This window comes from Henckelia pumila, chromosome 4 (genome assembly GCF_033568475.1).
Source record: "Henckelia pumila isolate YLH828 chromosome 4, ASM3356847v2, whole genome shotgun sequence".
In the NCBI taxonomy this organism is placed as follows: Eukaryota; Viridiplantae; Streptophyta; class Magnoliopsida; order Lamiales; family Gesneriaceae; genus Henckelia; species Henckelia pumila.
Window position 1 is genome coordinate 23,165,052 of NC_133123.1, and position 21,697 is coordinate 23,186,748.

General features: G+C 34.0%; 4 protein-coding genes across 5 annotated transcripts; 3 read left to right on the forward strand and 1 right to left on the reverse strand.

Annotated features, from left to right (window-relative positions):
* Positions 1-313: 313 nt before the first annotated feature.
* LOC140864047 (uncharacterized) lies at positions 314-7,031 on the forward strand. 2 transcript variants are annotated; one of them, XM_073267943.1, is made up of 15 exons: positions 314-778; positions 1,575-1,708; positions 1,828-1,977; positions 2,074-2,185; positions 2,286-2,625; positions 2,830-3,040; positions 3,174-3,263; positions 3,368-3,623; positions 3,756-3,868; positions 4,087-4,185; positions 4,256-4,303; positions 4,425-4,535; positions 4,627-4,717; positions 4,978-5,049; positions 6,836-7,031. In XM_073267943.1, the coding sequence occupies exons 1-15, from the start codon at positions 523-525 to the stop codon at positions 6,895-6,897; spliced, it is 2,145 nt and encodes a 714-aa protein (XP_073124044.1). In that variant the 5' UTR covers positions 314-522; the 3' UTR covers positions 6,898-7,031. The 2 variants fall into 2 exon arrangements, with proteins under 2 accessions (XP_073124044.1, XP_073124043.1); XM_073267942.1 differs by having other exon boundaries at positions 6,826-7,028.
* On the forward strand, positions 6,938-10,288 carry LOC140864048 (UMP-CMP kinase). Its single transcript, XM_073267944.1, has 9 exons — positions 6,938-7,078; positions 7,163-7,222; positions 7,928-7,982; positions 8,532-8,649; positions 8,739-8,895; positions 9,235-9,315; positions 9,416-9,523; positions 9,813-9,877; positions 9,954-10,288. The coding sequence occupies exons 1-9, from the start codon at positions 7,013-7,015 to the stop codon at positions 9,955-9,957; spliced, it is 714 nt and encodes a 237-aa protein (XP_073124045.1). The 5' UTR covers positions 6,938-7,012; the 3' UTR covers positions 9,958-10,288.
* Positions 10,289-14,092: 3,804 nt separating this feature from the next.
* LOC140865776 (21 kDa protein-like) lies at positions 14,093-14,941 on the forward strand. The gene has a single exon (XM_073270543.1). It carries the CDS (start codon positions 14,142-14,144, stop codon positions 14,742-14,744), a length of 603 nt encoding a protein of 200 aa, XP_073126644.1. The 5' UTR covers positions 14,093-14,141; the 3' UTR covers positions 14,745-14,941.
* A 5,030-nt stretch (positions 14,942-19,971) lies between these two features.
* On the reverse strand, positions 19,972-20,770 carry LOC140867145 (21 kDa protein-like). Its single transcript, XM_073272217.1, has one exon. The coding sequence runs from the start codon at positions 20,700-20,702 to the stop codon at positions 20,082-20,084; it is 621 nt and encodes a 206-aa protein (XP_073128318.1). The 5' UTR covers positions 20,703-20,770; the 3' UTR covers positions 19,972-20,081.
* Between the last annotated feature and the right edge of the window lie 927 nt (positions 20,771-21,697).

Sequence of the window (21,697 nt, forward strand, 5' to 3'; positions counted from 1 at the left end):
TTTAAAAAAATTAAATTTCTATTGATAATTATCTATACAATATTATAATGCAGGAGGGTGTTAGAGTAACCATTTTTGGTGATTTTAATGTTTGTACCAAATTACCTCTACTATTATTCACTAAATATAGCATATAACTATCTCACTTTCTCACATTCTTCCTCATATTATTTCTTAACCACTTTTTTTATAATAGTGAAAAATAAACCATATTAATATATATATATATATATATATAGATAGATATGTAAGACTTATATATTACATCACACACTTTAGTTCTTGGATGCTAGTTTATATGAAGCAATAAAATTTCTTTTCATTTGAAGTACGACGTCGCATGGCCGGAGCAGTAACATCTTCAGTCTTCACTTGCACAAAATATCAACTTGCTTTCTCCACCACAATCTCTGCCATTCTTTGATATTTTTTTAATCCCCTTTTTATAAAATCATAAACCCTAATCCCGTTTCCCTTGTAATTGATGGAATTCGATTCCCAAACAAGACCCACAATTTCATCATGGAGCTTATCTTTCCCGCTCGTGCTTTGCCCGTTTCAGAATCCCAAAATCGCGTATTTTCCTGTGCAAGGAGGTGGCGATTCTGTGGCTCAGCCGTGAGAATGGGAGCGGAGTCCGGTGCGGCGGAGAGAAATGGTGCAGCCATTGTGTGGTACAAGCATGACCTTCGAGTTGAGGATCATGCTGGCCTAGTCGCTGCTGCCAAGCATCGCTGTGTTGTACCTCTTTACATCATTGATCGCCGCATTCTCTCCCGTAACATTCTTCTTCTTGTTTTTTCCCTTATTTGGAAAGTGATGAGTTGCTTTGAACATAAATGCACTTGAAGTATTTTGACAGAGTTAATGCTAACGCAAAATTTTGTCTTTTCTTTACTTCATGTTGACCTTGATTACTAGAAGCTGAACATATTCTTAGTGGAATAATTTTTTCATGCTACGCTTGGAGACTTAGGACCGAATTATGCTAACGTGATACAGTTGGTTGCGATGTGAAGTCAAAAGTAATGCGCATGTTATACCAAGATGAGGGTTAACTGCATGGAAATTTAAAAAAGGAAATGTAAATAACAAAGTGGTTCGTGATTCGTGAAACAGCATAAACTGGGGGTTGGGGGGCTGTGCAATTGCATTAACCTGTTTCTTGAATCAGATATATCTGGCTGGTTGTTAACTTGACTCTACACTTCAGGGTTACTCTGATTCCAGTCACACTAGAAGTAGTACACCAACAGCATTTTTACAAAACTCACGGGTTGTTTTCTCTGAAACATGATAGGTTAATTTAATAGATTTAGAGGCCACCGTCAGTAGACTGGCCTTCTGCTCCTATGTCGATGTTTTCGGAGCCCTGAGAACCACCTTTCTTATCTTGGGTAGAACCTTCCCATTAGATAGCCAAGACCTTTACGCTTGTAAAACTGCCCGGGCTGTTTTCTCTGAATGATGTTTTCTTTGTCTATATCATTATCCAGTTACAAATTTGATGGGATACGATGAAGCTGTGAGGTGTCAGTAGTATTTCTTCAATTAACTTTAGGACTTAAATGCAGGATTTTCAGATGAAATGCTAGAACTTCTGCTCTTTGCTTTGGAGGATTTGAGGAAATTGCTGAAGGAACAGGGGTCCAATCTGATGATTAGGACTGGAAATGCAGAGAATGTCATAAGACATCTTGTCGAAGAGGTGGTTACCGCATTTAGTTCACTCTGTGAGATCTGATATTTTGACTTTCCATCAATACGGAACTATTTCAGGGGTCCTTTTACTTATTCTTTGGCATTTGTTGCAAAGAACTATAACAGGTCAAGGCTTCAAGCATCTTTATGGAAGAGGAGTTGGAGTATGGATTGTGCACAATGGTGGATATTGTTAAGAAAACGTTGTCTTCTGTATCTTGTGATGAATGGAACCCTGGAGTTATGACATGGAACACTCCATTTTATGATACAAAGGTTTTTGGCTTTCCTCTGGTTTGGCCCGGCCCCACTTTTTCCATGCATACAATTAGTTTATGTAAATTATTTTGTTGGTTCATATATTGATCCCAGAGCGTGAAAGAATTTCCGGCTTCATATGCTGACTTCAAAAGGTTAAAATTAACCGTCGGTTCTCCGATTTTGCCCCCAAAATTATCTTTGCCCGAGATGAATTTGTCCTGGGGTAGGTTGCATCACATCTCGTCGATTTTTCTACTTCGCTTGAAATTATTTTTTTGGCACATGTTGAGCCAGAAATATAAAAAAAATTCCTTCTCCTCTAGGTGATCTGCCAACACTAGACGAGGTGAAAAAAATTGTGGATGATGACACTGTTGCTGGTAGGTTGAGAAAAGAATGGACTGCAGTTAAGAAGTTTTCTGCTAAAGATATGTTGCAAAGGGAGAATATAAGAGGGAAATTTGTGGAGCCAGGGCAAGCCGAACTGCTAAAAAACAAACAGACGATGTTGAGTTACCAGACTACCCAAAGAAAGAGACCAGAAAAATCAGCATTTATAACACAGCAAGGCAACCTAGTGGGGGGTGGGGCAACTCTTGTGTTGAATGCTTTGGCTGCATATTTGCGATATCTGGAAGGAACTTCTCGGGATGACTTTCAGGAGTATGTCTCTTTCTTAACGTGAACTTGGTTTATTTTATCCCTATCTCGAGGCTTGAGCAGAGAGTGGGTACATATTACAACAAAAATTGAGACTCTAACACCTTTTTTATTGGTTCCTGCTAAAATTACTGAGGTTATTCACTAAGTTACATCATGTTTTGGCTTCAGAAATTAACTATCTCATACCGAAGTTTTATGGTGCAGGGTACATGCAAAGCTACGCCAAGCTGAAAAACGTGAAGGAGCTTCATTTCAAGTGCTATTTGGTTCTGCCCTTCTTCTTGGTATAATTTCCAGAAGGAGAGTGTACTATGAAGCTATCAAATATGAGAAAGAACGAAATGGTGGATTCTTATCTCCGCTTGGATATTCAGCAGCTGTTACTGCTGCAATTGGTGCTGTTTCTTTGATGGAGGTATTTATCATCCAAGATTTTGATGGAGAAGATTGATTTACTTCTGCATTGACTAGTGAGCTCTAGTACATTAATGGATGTGTGGCAAATAACTAACCAACATATTCTGACTTGAACCTGGTTCTCTTGGTAGTGGTATTGGCTTTTGAATATGTATGGCCAAAGAAGCGGAGCAGGCAAATTTGACATTAGAATATGGCGGTGGAATAATCATCTAATCCAAGTTTGTATCTACAATTTCACTGTGTGTCATCCATGTTAGCCAACAAGCTTATATCTTGGTTGTTAAGAGAGTTTAACTAGTGACTATTGATTTTATGTTCTCAGTATACTGTTGCTGGTTGTGAAGGTCCAGCTGTTCTCCTTGTCCATGGTTTTGGCGCGTTTTTGGAGCATTATAGAGATAATATAAATCCCATAGCGGAAGCTGGAAACAGAGTTTGGGCACTCACTATCATTGGCTTTGGGAAATCCGAAAAACCTAATATTTTGTACACTGAGCTTGCATGGGCTGAACTTCTTCGAGATTTCATAATTGACGTTATTGGGGAGCCTGTACATCTCATTGGGAACTCAATTGGTGGTAGGTAACGTGGACCATTTACCGACACTGAAGTAGGCTGGACAGGGAGAAAGAAAGGATGAAGAATTAATAAATAAAGGATGGGCTGCATGGTATTTTTGATTAACTTGTTGGCAATATTTTTATTTGCAGGATATTTTGCTGCGATCGCTGCTGGTCTTTGGTCTCCTTTAGCTAAATCTGTGGTACTTATGAACAGTGCTGGCAACATTGTTCCTCAATATACCAGTCAATATTACTCAGTTGTAAGAACTATTGAAAAACTTTTGTTTATTATATTTCCGTGGAATACATGTTTGTTTTGCTTGTCTTGCTCAACAGTTCCATGACTGTTTAGACTACTAGAATCTTGACTGATTTTTGGCTCTTAAACTTGTGCTAAAGCACATTTCAGTTTTATTGTTTAGGGTGCTTCCCCCGCCATATCTGCAAGAATTTATAATTTCATCCTTCAATCATTCAGGATAGACAAACTTCAGGAGCTGCACGATTGGGTGCCAAACTCGTTTTGCCGTACTTGAGGTTCAATATTAGGAATATCCTGAAGAGTTTTTATCCAAAAGTAAGGCATGCTCCGCTTTTGTGACTTCCTTCTGTCACATTCTACTAATTAATCAGTTCATGTTATGCAGAAAACAGATAGAGCTGATGATTGGCTTATCAATGAGATGCTTAGAGCTGTATCCTAAGAGATTTATTTCTCGGAAAAATTACTCCCGAAGTTTGTTTTTATTTGCTAATTTTGGCTATAAACAAGGGTCAATGTATACTACGAAAGTAAAACCTTAACCGATTCTGAAGTCATATGACCCCGGCGTGACTTACATTTTGGAAAGCATTTTCAGTTTCGATCTTTCACTACCCTTAAATTTTCTTTTGGAGGGATTTGAGAACAGGATACTTGTAATACAGGTGATATCTTCCACTTGGAACTTTTTTACCGACTTTGTCATCGCTGTGTCCTTTTTTCTTAATTAAAACAAATGGTTGATTGTTCTATCAGGGAATGGAGGATCCACTGTTCGACTCTAAGTCAAAGTTAGCTATGTTCGAAAAGCATTGCAGAGGGGTGGTAATAAAAGAAATACATGCTGGTAATTTTTTCGCCTGTTATCCTCGAACACAATTAACAGTAGATCCATCTTCAGTTCCAAAGTAATATCTTCTCTATGTTCTATGCGTATCGTGGCCAGTGGATGAATAAATTGGTTTGAATCTGTTTCAATGGTTCATGTCCTTCATGTCAGTTCCATATGTTCAGCCAAGTGGAATTAGAACATTTTTGGAACAGAAAATAGGGAAGGCGAATACGGTACCATTAGTTAACATATGTCTCTGTTTGGTGTTGTATCAGGGCATTGCCCGCATGATGAGGAGCCAAATGAAGTGAATTGTATCATCAAGGAATGGGTAGCTACTCTTGAAAGTAAGGTTTTGTAGTTTAACGTAACTACATGTATTATTTATTCATCTCTATTCGTCTTCTTAAACTTGCATATTCGTAGATTTTCCAGCCGAGACACACATTTGAATAATATAGTTTTTATACCAAACATTTACCCAGAATTCCCCAAAACTAAAAAAAATATTAATCAATGTATATTTGTTTTTGGGAACAAAACGGGAATACCAAGGCATGTTTATTTCTTGGAATCTTAGCTGCTATTTTTAATATCCTCCCTGAAATTCGACGTTATCGTGTTCCAGTCTTGTTTCATTTACTTAAAACATGTTACAAATGAAATAGTCAATTAAATTGTTTTAAAAGTTTGTTAGATGAGGGTGTGATCACTTGGATTTTTAATAGGGCCCAAGTAGCTGAAATACATGTCAGACTTATCACAGTCCATGTCATGAGAGGAAATAATATTGACTTGTAATATATGCTAGAAAATTTTGGCACTTATATCAAATGTTAATGCTAATTATAATTTTACGTACTAATTTTTTTTCATAAAATACAACAACATTGATGTAATTTTTCTTTTTATTTAAAATTTATATGATTTGAATTGTATTGAGTAGAAATTATATTTATGTACACATATATAAATTAGTTGACTCAAATGGTTATGACAAATTCAATTTAAATTAATTGCATATTTCGTAAAATCTTAATATAATTTTAAGTTATCTTCACGCATTATTTTTGTGTTTGCTACCGCGTCGATATATACTTAAAAGAAAAAGTTGATGTTAGAAAAAGTCATTAACATTGACGGAAAGGCCATTTGTTAGATCTTCCCTTTTTGGAATACCTTCAAAAGAGGATTCGAATAGAAATAAATAATAATAATAAAAAAAGATACTTACTAGTTAGCATATTTTCAGACTAGTATGTTACACATGAGTAATGATTTACTCAGCGTGACATCGTTTTGACGATCGTTATATTTGTTATTCAAATAAAAATAAAGGACTAAAAAAGATATTATAATGTCCGTGACTTTAATTCCACTTACTAACATGATATTGTCAGTCTTCAAATAAAAATATTTCAAATTCTATACATTGTTTTCTTTAGAAACTACAAAGTGTCTCAATAATTTATATGTCAATCAAATATTGGATTGATAGTCCCCTGTTCTAAGTCGTGGATGCTAGATGAGATATTTCCAACTAGTAAAAATAAAAAATAAAAAATAGGACAAAAAAGTGCACTCTCCAAAATAAGAACCACAAATACACTACTCTCGTCGCAACATCTCTTCTCAAATTAACAAATGCTGAATTATTTTTCTATATATTAGAGTGGCACCACTTTTAGGCTTTTAGCGGACTATCGTGTAAAAAAAAAAAAATAATGTTAGAGGTACAATATATATCGTGTGCAATGATATTTACATTAAATATATCGTAAAATTTTGCTATTATATCGCGCTATTTTACATTCAATTTATTATGAGATTTTGATAAATGAAATTTTTGTATTGAATTTTTTGTGTTGTACAAATTGATGTACAAATTTGGTTGTATATGTAGCATTGCTAAAAAAAAATCAATATGATAAAAAAATTTGCTAATGACACATAGCCGATGTGACGTCATGATCTCTAATTTAGGGGCAATATTTCAAAAATCAGTTGTTCCAATTCTTTCTTCCGAATAAAAAAAATCCTAAAAGTTGATATTTTTTTTAATATATGAAATATAATATGAGATATAAAGTTTATAATAATTGTATAATGCTTATGTATATAAGCAAGCTGTAGGTTCGAAAGAGGAAAGGGTAAGCAAGCAAGCGTTATTGCATTTTTCCCACCATACGGACTGAGTACACATGGCCACCTACATGTGAGTCTTCTCCATTGGAACTTGAAAACCCATTTCTTTAACCTCATTTCTTGCCTCGCTGCAAATTTCGTGCATTGCCCAACAATCCGGTGGATATGTGGAGGCGCGTGATTTCTCTGTCGCCGCTGCTTTCTTCATCAAAATCACGCCTACTCAATCAGGTGGCTATTGTTTTCCGTTTTTGTGTGAACTGCTGTTACCGATTCGTGTTTTGATGATTTTTTTGTTGTTGTTGCTTTTCTCAGAGTCAGGTGGCCCATGGATTTAATGCTTGGCAGGCGTTCGGTACGCAGATTCTGTATACGGTATTTTGCCCGTTTCTTTCTTCTTCTTGTTGTTTCGATTAGTGGGATTTACCACAGTGTTTATGATTTCGGCTATCAGTTAGCTCTCTTGCTTTTGGAATGGTTTAGCTGAAATTGAAATTCTGTAATTTCGAGTGGCTTTTTGAATTTCACTTTTGACGAGTTACGGATTTAAAGAAATTGAATTCTTAGTGAAATGGGGACGATGGAATGTTGACTTTGTGTTTCTTGTTCGTTGTGCTTGTACGATCTAATTTTTTTTATTGTTATGTTCTTTTTTAAAGTCTTGAGTTTGACGCTGTGCTGTGTGCAACGACGTTTGTCAAGTGATTATTGTGATTTACCTTAAAAACTGAATGGGAATGTTTTACCTGCAAGGACCTTGTTCTTGACGTTTATTTTGTTAGCTTTTATTTCTTATTTCTTGAACTAGTCTTTACCATGTCTCATTGGGAGTAGTTGACGACACCCTTTTGGATGTAGCAATGAAATTTACTTCATGAAACATGAATTGTTTGGTTTCTTCCAAATTTCTTCCGTGTACTATATCGCAAGGTTTTTTTATGTTTACCATGGTAAATAAATTGTCAGCACCTGCTTTATTTATGTTTCCATATGGAAGGTTAAGTCTGCAGGTAGTTTTTCTTTTCTTTTCAGCAAGATGCTGATTGAGATATTGTTGTGAATTTTCTTTGATGGACGCAGGCAGAAGGTGGAACTTCTGATAGAGGAAGAAACCCATTTATAACATTTGTCTTGGGTAATTAATTTTGAATTAAGCTGTTTGTTTGAATTATCACTATTTTATTTGCTGGCTGAGGACGACTTATTTTGCTGCTCCTAGTAATTGTCATTGTGTCAGATTTAATTTATGGACTTCTAGTCGTAAGATATGAATGATGTTGATCTTTTTTTTATGAAAACTCATACAATGTGTGATTGACTTTTTAATGATGCTAATGCAAAATAAGATAATGTTCGTGGATTTTATACTTCAGTAAGCTAGACACTGTTATGCAGTCTATATAATTGTTCAAGGTTGTTAATAAACTTTGTAAAATACTTGATGGGCATAGTTGTTGCTTTTCCAGTAATCTTGTATGAGTGAACCAGTTACATTTGAAAGGCTTTACCAATGGAATTCACAACTAACGCAGCTGTACAGCTAATGCTGGATTTATTTAGGATTATAGGCAGTGGTAATATCTATAGAATGGGGTATTCAGGATGGTGCACACATTTGAGAGGATTATCTAATCCCGTTGGATTTTACAACGAAATGAATCTGATAAGGTAGTTGGGCTTTCAGGAGGTCCTGGGAGCGGAAAAGGGACTCAATGTATGAAGATCGTCGAAACGTTTGGTTTTACCCACTTGAGTGCTGGAGATTTATTGAGAAACGAAATTTCTTCCAACAGTGAAAATGGGTGAGGGCCGCGAGGCAATCCGACATCTTCTGACCTGGATATATCCTTTATAACATTGTGAGTTTGAAAATCTCAATATCCTATTGCAGTTCCATGATTCTTAATACAATCAGGGAAGGAAAAATTGTTCCCTCAGAAATGACTGTAGTGCTGCTACAAAAGGCCATTCAAGAAAGCAAAAATGATAGATTTCTTATCGACGGATTTCCCAGAAGTGAAGAGAACCGCATCACTTATGAACGAGTTGTGAGTTTATTTTCTTCTGATAGCATTTACTGAATTTTTTTCCCTGCAAGCTGGAGTTCTGTTAGCAATGTTACCCTATCTAGTGCATATGCTGGTTTTCCAGGATTTACATGTTACGACTGGTGTATGTACCTGATTGAAAATGTTACCCTTGTGACTCACCTTTCTAATGGATGAGCAGTTATGTACTTGTGTTCTCGAAATTATATTAAATTCAGTTGATATATACTTTGTAACATTTCCGTTATATATTTTTTTTAATCATCGTCAGTTATGAATGAAAAGGATTGATCTTTGCACGATTTGCATGAAATAATGAGTGTCACACAATGAATGCAGATTGGCACGGAGCCAGATGTTGTGCTTTACTTTCATTGTCCGGAAGAAGAAATGATGAAACGAGTGCTAAACCGTAACCAAGTACCTTTCGTGTACTCACATATTTTTTTTAAAAAAATTCTCATCCAGTCATTGCTTCTTGTACCACGAAATGGAAGTTAAAATGTTCTATTTTTTTCAGGGACGAATTGATGATAATATAGATACCGTCAAGGAACGGCTGAAGGTCTTCACTGCTCTAAGCCTTCCTGTTATCAACTACTATTCTGAGAAAGGAAAACTTTACAAGGTATCAGATATACATTGGTGGCTAGTAAATGTATTATAAAATCATTATGAGAGATCATTTTGCATGTTACGGAAACTGACCGCTTACCTGAGTGATTTTCTAATCATAATAAAGCGAAAAAAATTCTAGAATAGTTTATGTAGCAGAAATGTTTGCCATATATACTTTTTTAACTGTCATATGACATGCATTTTTTTTTTGTCTTGCCTCTGTTCCATGAATTTGACCTCTGTTTCATTTACTCTACAAAACAAAAACCCAATCATGTAACATAATTAAATTCTCGCAGATTGACGCGATCGGATCAGAAGATGAAATATTTGAAAGAGTTCGGCCAATTTTTGCTGCCTTGAGGTTTTTTGCATCATGTCCTTCATGCTCAAGTTGTGATTATCTTAAAATTTTGCTGACTAGAAAACTGCGCTGGCAGGTGACCTGGATGATGCACAGAGTCCCCAAATATTCTACGTTTTTGGTGATCGAGCGGACCGGCGAACGGACTTCCGCTGGAACTCGAAATAAGTACTCATGAGTCTGCTGTACAACCCCTGGATGTTTTACCCTTTTTTCTCATCATTTCCTGATACGGGTTTTTAGTGGTACTTGTACATAATACACAACAAATTTTGCATCATTTTCCTGCCGCTCTAAACGGTATATCCGCACGAACATATCTAAACGTTCCTGAAGTTATGTAAACTGTTCGATTGCATTACCATACAATAAGAAAGTTGTCTGCTTGGAGACATGGCCCTTCAAGCCTGCAGCTTGATGCCACTTATCCTTAAATAGTTGCTCTTTTGTTGAGTTATTTGTGCTTGTGTGCGTGCGTACCCTGTGGGTGGCGTTGCGGATTTTGATTGGTTAAAATTAGTGGACCCCACATGAGACCCACTGATTTTAACCAATCATGGGATTACACGTCGTCCGCACGGGCGGCATGAACAAAACCGAAAAAATCATAGGACAAATGTGTCTGATTTATAGGATCCACTGATTTTAACCAATAATACTCTGTCATGCCACCTCAAGGGCAGTGCCTTTGGGGTATCATAGACTTTCACTGCCCTTGGGGTAGCATAGACTTTCCCCTGATTTAGGGATACTGCCCTTGAGGTAGCATAGACTTTTCCCTGATTTAATGGTTATATGTGCGTATATTTCATATGAGTAGTGATAGCCTGATAGTTACAAATTACCCATAAAATATTTTTGAAGTTCGAATGTGGAAACTTTCGAAATGGAGTCTAATTTTTTTTTATTTTTTTTATTTTGACTCTAATTTTTTTGGTGCTTCTCCGAATCCAAAACATTGGATCCATTAGATGGATGAAACTATATATAAAGTGAAAAATAATATTTTTGATCTAATTAAAAGTAATGCTTTTATGTAATATTTTTTCATGAGTCGGTTTAAAAAAAAGGATCCAAGTCACAAAATAAATCCGTGTGACCATTTCACAAAAATTTGTCCTAATTTTTTGTTTCCCTCATTCCCAAAAATATAATAGAGTATTATCAAACAAAATATAATCAAGTAAAGAATACTATTATACCTTTATATTCGGGCAAACACTTGTATGCAACCGTTGCACGGGTCATATTCGTGTGACGGGTCTCTTATATGGGTTATCCATTAAAAAGTATTACATTTTATGTCAAAAGTATTACTTATTATTATAAATATGGATAGGGTTGACCCGTCTCACGAATGAGACCGTTGCACAGGAGTGTTACTCTTATATTCGAGCTTTATTTTGCTTTCTTAATAAACTACTATTAAGTCCGAGTAGAACGTATTTCATTTATTAAATCTTTTATATTATATTGATTGATAATAATGGGTCGTATCATCTTGGGAATGGTGTCGCTTTCCAAACTACTATTTCTAATATAATTTATTTGACGAACGTTAGCCAATGAGGTCGTGGCCTAATGGTCAAGACTGAGTCCCTGAGAACTCGTTTGATTTTCGCTGACTGCGAGTAGATTTTCTAATTTATTTAGGTAGATTTAGCTATTTTTTTAGCTCAAGACAAGCACGTCTTGAGTCCACACTCAAGTCCCGTCAATGGATGCAATTTGTACTCAAAATTTTTTTTTGACAAACGTTATATTGCCCGATATGGATCCAAATTTCAATGCTCAATGGGCCCTGAATCACATGGGCTTCAGGTCGGTTTGGTCCAATTGCAGTACCGTCCAGCTGTTTAGGCCAGTCTGGTGGGCCTGGACCGACTCACCAACATGTTCATTTGTCTCATCATTTAATGCCTTATATGGGACACCAATTAGTTGGAATCCTCGATTAGTATCCCAATTTTGAAACACGCATCGTACTCGTATCATGCCTACAAATAGTTTTTTTTTCTTCTTAGGGCTATCACATCTTTTCATATGTCATGATACTCAATTATCGGCACTGTCTTGGCGAAAAATAAATAATTATTAATTTCACGCGATATTAATGAATTCGACAAAATATTAATGAGATATTATCTTTAAAGAGAGACATTAACTATAATGAATGCGCATGCCAAAGCCAAAATTCTTTGGGTTACGAGGGGTTTCCGTGGATGCCATATGATAAAATTATTACAGCAAAAACTCCATGGATACAATTGTAACAAACATCTGTCTCGTAGTATGAAAATGCGCTTTGGCTTTCATATAGTTTATTTCCCCCCCTCAAAAGGCAACTTTAGAAAAGCAACGATTTCAAGCCCTCCTTTAACACGAATTGCTGTTCACATTGTGTATGTGTACAAAGAGAATTCAAAAGCAAACAACACCTGTATGAAACCAAATTTATAAAATATGCCATGATTATCAAGTTAATTAAGATGGATGAGAATGAAACATATAATTGCATACACAAATTGAAACTATCTACTCGATAAAGGGTATGACTTAAATCTATTTTTTTTAAAAATTTATATAAAAAATTCGCATTTCAAGTTCAAATTCAAGTTCAAATTCAAGTTTGTAACATTCTATATGTGCTCATTTTGTTCAGAAATGAGTTCACCGACGCGTTTTTACAATTGTTGTCTATGTTATACTTTATCATTTCATATATAACCAAGAATTTTCCGATTATAGCCGTTCATTTTCGTTTAGGATTCAGCAAAATGAGTATACTGATCTAACGTGTGGTATAAATATAAACATTCATTTTCTTTTGTTTAATTTTTTTTTTAAAAAAAACTCGTTTTAGTTCATAAATAATAATACAAAAGAAACCTCTTTTATTATTATTATTATTGTTTTTAATTTTTTTTGTAAGAGATAACAAGAAGACGTTTAATCCTATCCTAGTACCTATATCATATGTGACCACCCGACACATATTTTTTTGTGGATGGCTAATTTATTTATTTATTTTGCAATAAAAGTACAAAAAATAATTACGTTTCACATTGCGGGGGGAATCTTCACATTAAAAATCACGGGAAATTGGTTGGCTTAAGTCAATGTCGGTATCGAAAAATGCCAAATAATGTCAGTATGAATAGCTAAAAAAACGTAAATATTAAATAATTGTACTCTATTCTTTGTATATGTCCCTCTCCCGAATATATGATATATGATTCTATCTATATATTAAAATAAAACCAAATCTTAAGTTGTTCCAATTTAATGAAAAATATTTAAAAGTTGACACGGAGATGTTCGATGAACTTTGAAATAAAATTTTTAATTTTGTTTATAAATATATTATATATGCTGAGAAATATGATTTCTTCCCTTAAATTTTTAAGCTGAAATTTGTTCCAACCTTTGACGTAATAAAATCATCAAATCCGTCCAACATGTTCTTAATCTGTGTGAAAAAAACACAAATTTAAATAAAGTTAGAGAAAGAGAATATTTGAGACAAATAAAAAAATCACTTATATATATATATAGGGAATTTAGATATTACAGGTAATTAAGTAAAATACCGTTTGGCTTGAATGATGTTATAAATAATACATAAATACATAATGTAATGTAATAAAAAATAAATAATAAATTATAATTAAAATAATATTGGATTTGATTGATAAATTATAATTTATTTGATTTAATTGATTAAATTTTATATAAAAATATTAAATAACTATTTTATTTTTTTAACAATAAATAAAATAAAAATTATATTATTTATAAGGGGTAATATAATAATTTAAATTAAATAATTTGATTGATGTATTATAAATAATTAATGATTTGATTGAGTCAAAATAAATAGTTAATATATGGATAATAATATGATGAGAAAAATATGAGATGAGATGAAATAAATTATATATATATTAGTAATATAATAAATAAAACAGTGCCTTAATGTATATAAATTCAATCAAAGGGTAAAGAGAGAAGAAATTTGGTAATTTTAAATCGGCCGACTTATTTCTTATACTATATAATATATCCATTTTACGCTAATCACGTAAACAGCGACCTATCCAAATTGGCCAAAGAAACGGAGGCCATATAAATAAATAATTTGTCGGCCCCTTATGCACGTGATGGCACGTTTATCAATTCAAATTCCTATAAATATATATCACACCTTAAATAAATTTCGTAACAAAATATCACAATATTACAAAGAAAAATAACATAAACACACATGGCTAGAGCTACACTTGTAATCTCACTTGCGATTCTCTCCCTCCTCTACGTCTTTAGCCACCACAACGCCGCGGCCGCCGCCGCCGTGCCGTCCATCGGCAACAGTTTCATCAGAGCCTCATGTGGGACCACGACATATCCCAATCTTTGCATCTCATCGCTCTCGGCCTACGCATCGACTATTCGAAAAAGCCCGCGACAATTAGTCACGGCGGCATTGTCCGTGTGCGTCGACCGGGCCGAATCGTCGAAGCAGCACATCCAAAAACTCATTAAATTCAACGGGCTCAAGCGCAGAGAGTATGCGGCCCTGAAGGATTGCCTGGAAGTGATCACCGAGGGCGTGGATCGTTTGTCCAAGTCTGCTCAAGAGCTGAAGAAGATGGGCCGGGCCGGAGGGCCCGAATACTTCTGGCACATGAGCAACCTGCAGACCTGGGTCAGCGCGGCCCTCACCGACGACAACACGTGCATGGATGGGTTCGCGGGCCGGGCTATGGACGGGCGGGTCAAGACCTCGATCAGGGCCCGAATGACAAATGTGGCACAAGTTACCAGTAATGCATTGGCCCTTTGCAATCAGTTTGCTGGGAAATTTTAAAAGTAAAAATTATAGTGGCTAAGTTTTTGTGTGTAGCGAGTGCTTCGAAGCTTTTTCGATAAAATATGTGTAATATAATATAATATATATATAAATATATTAAATTAAAGTAGAATCATGGGTTATGTGCCCTTTACTTTGAATGATGAGCTCTTGTCTCTATCTTTTCGCGTTAAAGGTACGTATATTTATATTTCTCTTCATCTTTTATAATTATTTTTACGGTCATAGAATTAATTACTATTTGAGAGACTTTTAAGAACCATTTCACGGTCATAGAATTAGTTAGTATTTTACGTTTGACTAGTTTAAGTAGGGATATAATAATTAAGCGAATTCTTGAATATTTAAGTTTGACTCGTTTATAATCGAACCGAACTTAAGCTTTATTTATAAACGAATATGTTCATGAATCACAAGCTTATTCGATCTTAAACAAGCGTAATAAATATAAATTATAAGTTTAAATATTCATTAAATTTATTAAAAACTAAATTTTATATTAAATATTCTAAAATTTGTAATTCTATTTTAATAAATGAATTTGATAGATTTTTATATATTTTTCATAAGTGAAAGTTTAAAATTTATAAATTAAATTACAAAATTATTATTTTCTATCTAAGAGTTGAATCATGAGTTTGCTAATGAACTTAATACGAACCAAAAAACAAAACATTTGTAAAGTTTAAGCTTATTTTAATTTGTTTATCTTTAACGAACTTCATTAAACAAATTTTTATCGAATCAAAATTTGTATAACTCATGAATAGTTTTAATTCATTTACGTTCAACTACTCAATTGAATTTTTTTTTTTTAAAAAAAACACAATAGAAGTATATAAATGTATAACTTGTCTCGTGAGTGTAGTCTGACTAGTCGGTGGAAAAGAAGAGAGAGTGTGGAGTTGGTCGTAATAATTAATGGCAGTCAAGACTCAAGCATGTGCTAGTTTTACAAAGTTAAAGAGTAAACTAAAGAGTGTGAATGAGATGACATTTAAAGCAGACATGAAATGACCACTAACAATGACTTTTTATGCGTCACCATGTGAATATGCATGCTACATTATTTTCTAATTCAGACCACAAATCATACGTACAACTCCTATATTTTATGTAATATATATATATATATATATTCGGACAGCCAAAAAATGTAAGTCTAGATTTATGTTGATTAACTTTTCCTCAAAACCTGATTACGTGTTTTTCGTTGTATGATTAACCTATTTCTCATGAGTCAGCCACAGGGAATTTAGTGGTGCAAAAACGTCATTGATATCCTTTGTTTTTGTTTTATATATCATTCTATGTTAATTAAGTTGGATTCAAGTCTATCTAACAATATATTATTACTTATGTATAAATAAAGTATGATGTTGATTTAAGATTTCACCTATTATTTTATTGTAACAAGTAATCAATAGGTTTAAAATCCATCAATTCGAATGCAACATTTCCAATTTGTTGGTTTAAACCACAAAACTAATGTATGATCGATCCGGTTTGGTTTGCAACCCTAAACTATCTTCCAAATTTTAGTTTTTGTTTTTGTTTTTATTTACAATAACTGATAAGATTCATCCGAGTTTGGGTCAGTCCACTTAGATATTATTCGAATTAGCCCAGGGTTCAGAGCCCAAATAGAAATTTGAATTAATAATGAAAGAGAGGCTCAATGGTCAATGCTCAAGCCCACAAACTAGAATAAAATTAAAGTTGGGCTACGCCGAGTTTTGGAAATTTTATTTTCCTGAAAAAATCGAAAGCCATATATTTAAATTTTAAAACAAGTTCTGTCGTTTAGAACACTTTTAAAGTTTAAAATGACCAACTTAAACCCGATCAGTAAATAATTATGTATCTTTTACATAACGGTGTCGAACTATCTTGGTAAAAAAAAATTGCTCAAAAATTTCAACCAGATAATATAATATTCTATTATTTATACACACTAACCGAATATATTCAAGCTCAAGTTTGATTCAAATATCCAATAATATAAAATTGTTTGACCCAAATTATTTCCAGTTACAGCTTGAGTTCGATTTCAGCTGCTTGAAATAATTGAACATGTTTGTGTGTTATTCGAATTATTGTTAGAAAAATATATACTTCAAAGTTATTAATTAACTTGAATTTTAGCTTAACTTGAATTCCATAATTTCGAAGTTGAGTCGAAAAAAATTCGCAAGTCGACTCAATTTGTGTGCACCCTAATGAAAACGGTCGCACCCGAAACTGAATTAAGCCTCTAAGTTCATCCTAAAAGAAGAAAAAAACAGAAAGACTTACAATCAAATATTTGAACCGTGGAAATATCCTCTTTATCCTTTAAATATTTGTAATTATAAAAATTTATCTTCTCGGGGAAAAAAAAAAACATATCATACAAAAAGGTAAAAAATATTTAGCACCATCGAAATTCAAGGCTTAATTCCCCTCCTAGAATCATATATAACATGTAATGTACACGAATTAATCATTTTCACTATAAATCTGCATGGGCATTGTTTGCATGGCAAAAACCAAAGCTCTTCCTTAAAAAAAAAAAAAAAAAAAAAAAAAGCCGTTTCCTTAAAAACTTATTATTAATTACATCTCTATGTAAAGTACTTGTCCATTTTTTTTTAATCAAATATTTAACATCATGGCAAAAATTGCTCTTTCTTTGCTCGTGCTCTTGCATATGCTCTCCGACGAGTACGCCGCCACCGACGGTGCGAAAACTCCGGCATCCGGCGGCGGCGGGATCGATGCAGCCTGCAAGAATCTTTCCAACACCAAATTTTTCATGAAGCTGCTCCGCCCCTACGCCTCCCAATTCAAGGACAACGACCCCCACAAAATGGGGGCATGCAGCCATCTCCGCCACCCTTTCCCGGGCACAAACCGCCGTAGCGTTCATGATCCGTCAGATCACCGAACCGGAGATGAACTCCGCCCAGCGCGCCGCCATCCAGGAATGCCTGAAGAAAGTCGGCGGCAGCGTCGACAGCCTCCGACAGGCGGCTCGTGAGTTCAACGACATGGAGAAGGCGGCGGAAGGGGATCGACGCGCCGCCCACAAGAAGAATGTTGTGAGCAAGATCTTGTCCTCCACCGTGGCTCAGAATGCGTGTTACGATTTGTTGAACGGCGCGGAGGTGGACGGAGAAGTCGTGAAGGAAGTCCGGCAGGAGGCGGAGGAGGTGGCCAAGGCTAGTGTCATTGCTCAATTCTTTGTTAAGTAAGATTTGTAAATTTCTTGCTTTATATATATGCAAAGAATATATATATATATATATATATATATATATATATATATATATATATATATATATATATATAACAAGATCATGATCAATGTTACGTTTAAGCAGTTTTTGATAATCAATTCAATATTGATTTTCGATTATTTTTTGGTATAATATTGTGGGAATATTTTACATGAAAGAACGGAGAATGAAAATATATATGAACAAGTGTTTGTTTTTTTGTTTGCGTACGTCGAAATAGTAAAATACACTTGTCTTTAAAGTATACAAGATATAATTAGTAATTGTATATATTTTAATTTTTATCATATTGAACTGCATGCATGTAAGACAATTAGCTTTTACAATTTTATTTCCTATAAAAAATATCAATTAATTTTTAAATGAGTTAAATGATGATTGAACATTTAAACTATCGATCGCTTCATGTATTATATAACAAATGAAACATTAATAATTAAATATTATATTGAATTATATTGGTAAAAACTCACGAGTAGCTAGCTAGTATGCCTCTTAATTGAGTGTCTTTTATTTTTTATTTTTTGAGTCGTGGAGTGTTTGTTATAATTGAAACTCAAACCGGATATTGGTGTCAGATTAGTGACGTTCATGGACGGGGCTTCTTCTGGGTATATATCAATATAATTCTATGATTTGATAATTTTAAGATAATGCATTTTTTTAAATTAAAAGGTATTAATTATTATTCATTAATAAATAATTTAGTAAGTATGACTCAGTCTATTATTATGTCAAAAAATCGTAAGAATAATGGAGAAATTACCACATTGATTTAAAGATAAAAAAATTTAAATTATTTCATTCGAAAATTTGAAGTATGTAAAAGAGAAATTATAAGCACTACTATGTATAGATAAATTTAAATATTTTTATATATAGTTTTGGAGATCTATTATAATGTACGAGGAAGTGCTCAAATTAAATACTAATAATAGATAAATTTATTTTTCTTTGGAAATATATATATGTAACACAATTTAATTTAATTTAATTTTTTTCCTGATAAGGTAATACCTAAAATAATATTCATCTCTATATGTTGAAAACCACAAGAAAACTACAAAGGTAAGAAATATATTCAAGTACAATTGTATAATATTTATTACAAATAAAAGTTAGAAACATGTCCTTTCTATAAATTAAGTGACCGAGATATTTTAAATCGACTCCATTGGATTACATTGAGTCGCTTGTCCATTCCAATCAATAATTATTTTGTTTTAAAATAAAATAAAGTTGTTTGTCAGTTGTCGATTGATTCCATCAGGCATGTGTTTGCCTTTTTCCCCTTCAAGTATTCAATTTTGTTTTAAAAAAATCCCATAATCATTGAGTTATCGATAAAATTTAATATACACATACACATATGACATATCGTGTGGCAAAATTTGCTACTTTACATAATTTTCCCCCACCAAAATTAACTCATCAATAACAAAGTTAATGGAATACATTTTCTTATCTATAACACACACACACACAAAAAAAAAAATGGATTTATCAAGATATATTAAATTACACACATATATTATATAGTTTATACCATACATATCAATTTTGTTTTGGATACATCCGGTATGTTGCGCAACCTCTCATATGCAAACAATATTAAAAAACCCCTTATTTATGAAATTGTGTTAAAGATTTAACGATGAAAAGTAAAGAGAATTTGATATGCTTACGTACCTTGATATATACCCATTTTTTTTACGAGAACATTACTTTTAATTTGCGTACTGGATGATTAAATCTTTGTGTTAACACAATAATTTACAAATCATATTAGCCATATTGTACTAAAAATATGTGCGACATGCCCATTAAAAAATGTTAATAAGGAGAATCAAACTCTTAATTTTTAGTTAAATGTTTTAATTTACCTACATTCCGACATTCATGTATCAATTAGAATACAAAAATATATCTCTAATAATTATATTATATTATATTATATAATCACACGTCCCCCATACATGGTCGATTTAAATAATTCATAATATATAGTAATTACTCAAGCTCTCTTTTAATTATATAATTATATGAAACATTAATTTTAACCATGAATAGTAGCATAGTGATTGATAAGCGCCAATGCATTGCTAGTCATACGCGCCACCTTGGAAATCCTCCTCCTCACGGCGATCTTCACCTCGCAGGTGGTCGGCCTGGCGGCGAATCCGTCCATGCAGGTGTCTTCGTACGTCAAGGCGGCGCTGACCCAAGTCTGTATGTCGTCCATCATCAGCCCGAATTCGGACCTCCTTCTGTTGATCAGGTTCATCTCCGCCGCGGATCGCCGGAGCCGGTCCACCGAGTCGGCCAGCTGATCCACGCAGTCGCGCATGGCGCCCACGTCCCTCGGGCGCAGGGCGCTCCATTTCAAGAGCTCGGCCATGTCCCCGGCGGTGGACCGGGCGGTGTTGAGGCTGAGGGAGAGGGCGGCGTCCGCGAGTAGCTTCGGGCTTTGCTGTATGGCGGTTGCTTGGGTTGAGAGGGAAGAGTAGCAGAGTCTAGGGTAGGCGGTGACGGAGCAGGATGCTTTGATGAACTCGGCGGTGCCGGTTTCCCCGACGGCGGTTCGGGTGGCGGAGGCCGAATCCACCGAGGAAGCTATTAGTAATGCGATGAATAACAGAGGTAGCGGAGAGGATTTGGCCTGGAAATTAATTTCCATTTCTATTTATTTACTTTATAATATTTGATGGTGTTGTGTGTGTTTTTGGATGATGTGTTGAACTTAATAATAAGTTAAAAGTTGGCTGTGGGAAATAAGGGAGGGGAATGATTGGTATTTATAGAAAGATTAGAGCCGCTCTATTTGCCTAAAATTTATATTTGACTTGTTTTTCAAGTCAAATTTAATTTATAGTTATAGTCGAGTCGATTCGAGTTGGACATGGACAATTACATTTATATACTGTAATTTGCAGTCTATACTTTTTTATCATGTTATTGATATATATATCACTTACGTCTTATTTCACTATTTTTTTTTTGTTAATTGGAGCGCTGATGTGACTTTAAAAAATGACGATGCCTCCTTACATTGTAGGAATGCAGGTCGAACATCAGACATATAAGCATTTCAATTAAAAGTGACTTAAAAAGAAAATAAATGAAATAATTAAGACTGTGCTATCATTTTAGGTTAATTTAGAGTTTAAATGTCGTGCTAAAATTAGTTTTATATTAGGGTAATGCTACATGTACACAGAATATTACACGTTGGGTTACACATTGCACTTGAAATTACATGATTATGCTCCATGCATTTTTGAAAGATTATTTTCAAATAAAGTGCAAGGATAATCATGTAATTTCAAGTGCAATTAGTAACTCAACGTGTAATACTCTGTGCACATATATCATTACTCGTTATATTAATTCATTTCATAATAGTGTGATGTTTATCGACTGTCTGATACATTGAATGAATTTTTAGTGACGGCGATATGTATAAATAATCTAAGTAAAATGGAATGCTTGATGTACATGAATTGGATCACAAACCTTTTATTAACTTAAATTATTTAGATTAGATTTAATTTTGAGGGGTACGAAGTCAATTTCATACTTAATAGTTGGTGATATTAGTTATGTAAGTTTATGCACTCATTTGGTTCTCTAATTTGCTTAAATTTGGTCTTAATGTGAAAAATATTTATTTAC

What these genes read in the sequence shown, in the direction of transcription:
- LOC140864048 (XM_073267944.1), top strand. Translation starts at nt 7,013, where the DNA reads ATGTGGAGGCGCGTGATTTCTCTGTCGCCGCTGCTTTCTTCATCAAAA. An exon ending in TCTTCCAACAGTGAAAATGG is followed by an intron (nt 8,650 to 8,738) that starts GTGAGGGCCGCG and finishes ATCCTATTGCAG; the next exon opens with TTCCATGATTCTTAATACAA. An exon ending in GAGTGCTAAACCGTAACCAA is followed by an intron (nt 9,316 to 9,415) that starts GTACCTTTCGTG and finishes TATTTTTTTCAG; the next exon opens with GGACGAATTGATGATAATAT.
- LOC140867145 (XM_073272217.1), bottom strand. Translation starts at nt 20,702, where the DNA reads ATGGAAATTAATTTCCAGGCCAAATCCTCTCCGCTACCTCTGTTATTC.
- LOC140865776 (XM_073270543.1), top strand. Translation starts at nt 14,142, where the DNA reads ATGGCTAGAGCTACACTTGTAATCTCACTTGCGATTCTCTCCCTCCTC.
- LOC140864047 (XM_073267942.1), top strand. Translation starts at nt 523, where the DNA reads ATGGAGCTTATCTTTCCCGCTCGTGCTTTGCCCGTTTCAGAATCCCAA. An exon ending in TGATCGCCGCATTCTCTCCC is followed by an intron (nt 779 to 1,574) that starts GTAACATTCTTC and finishes ACTTAAATGCAG; the next exon opens with GATTTTCAGATGAAATGCTA. An exon ending in TCAATGAGATGCTTAGAGCT is followed by an intron (nt 4,304 to 4,424) that starts GTATCCTAAGAG and finishes CCGATTCTGAAG; the next exon opens with TCATATGACCCCGGCGTGAC.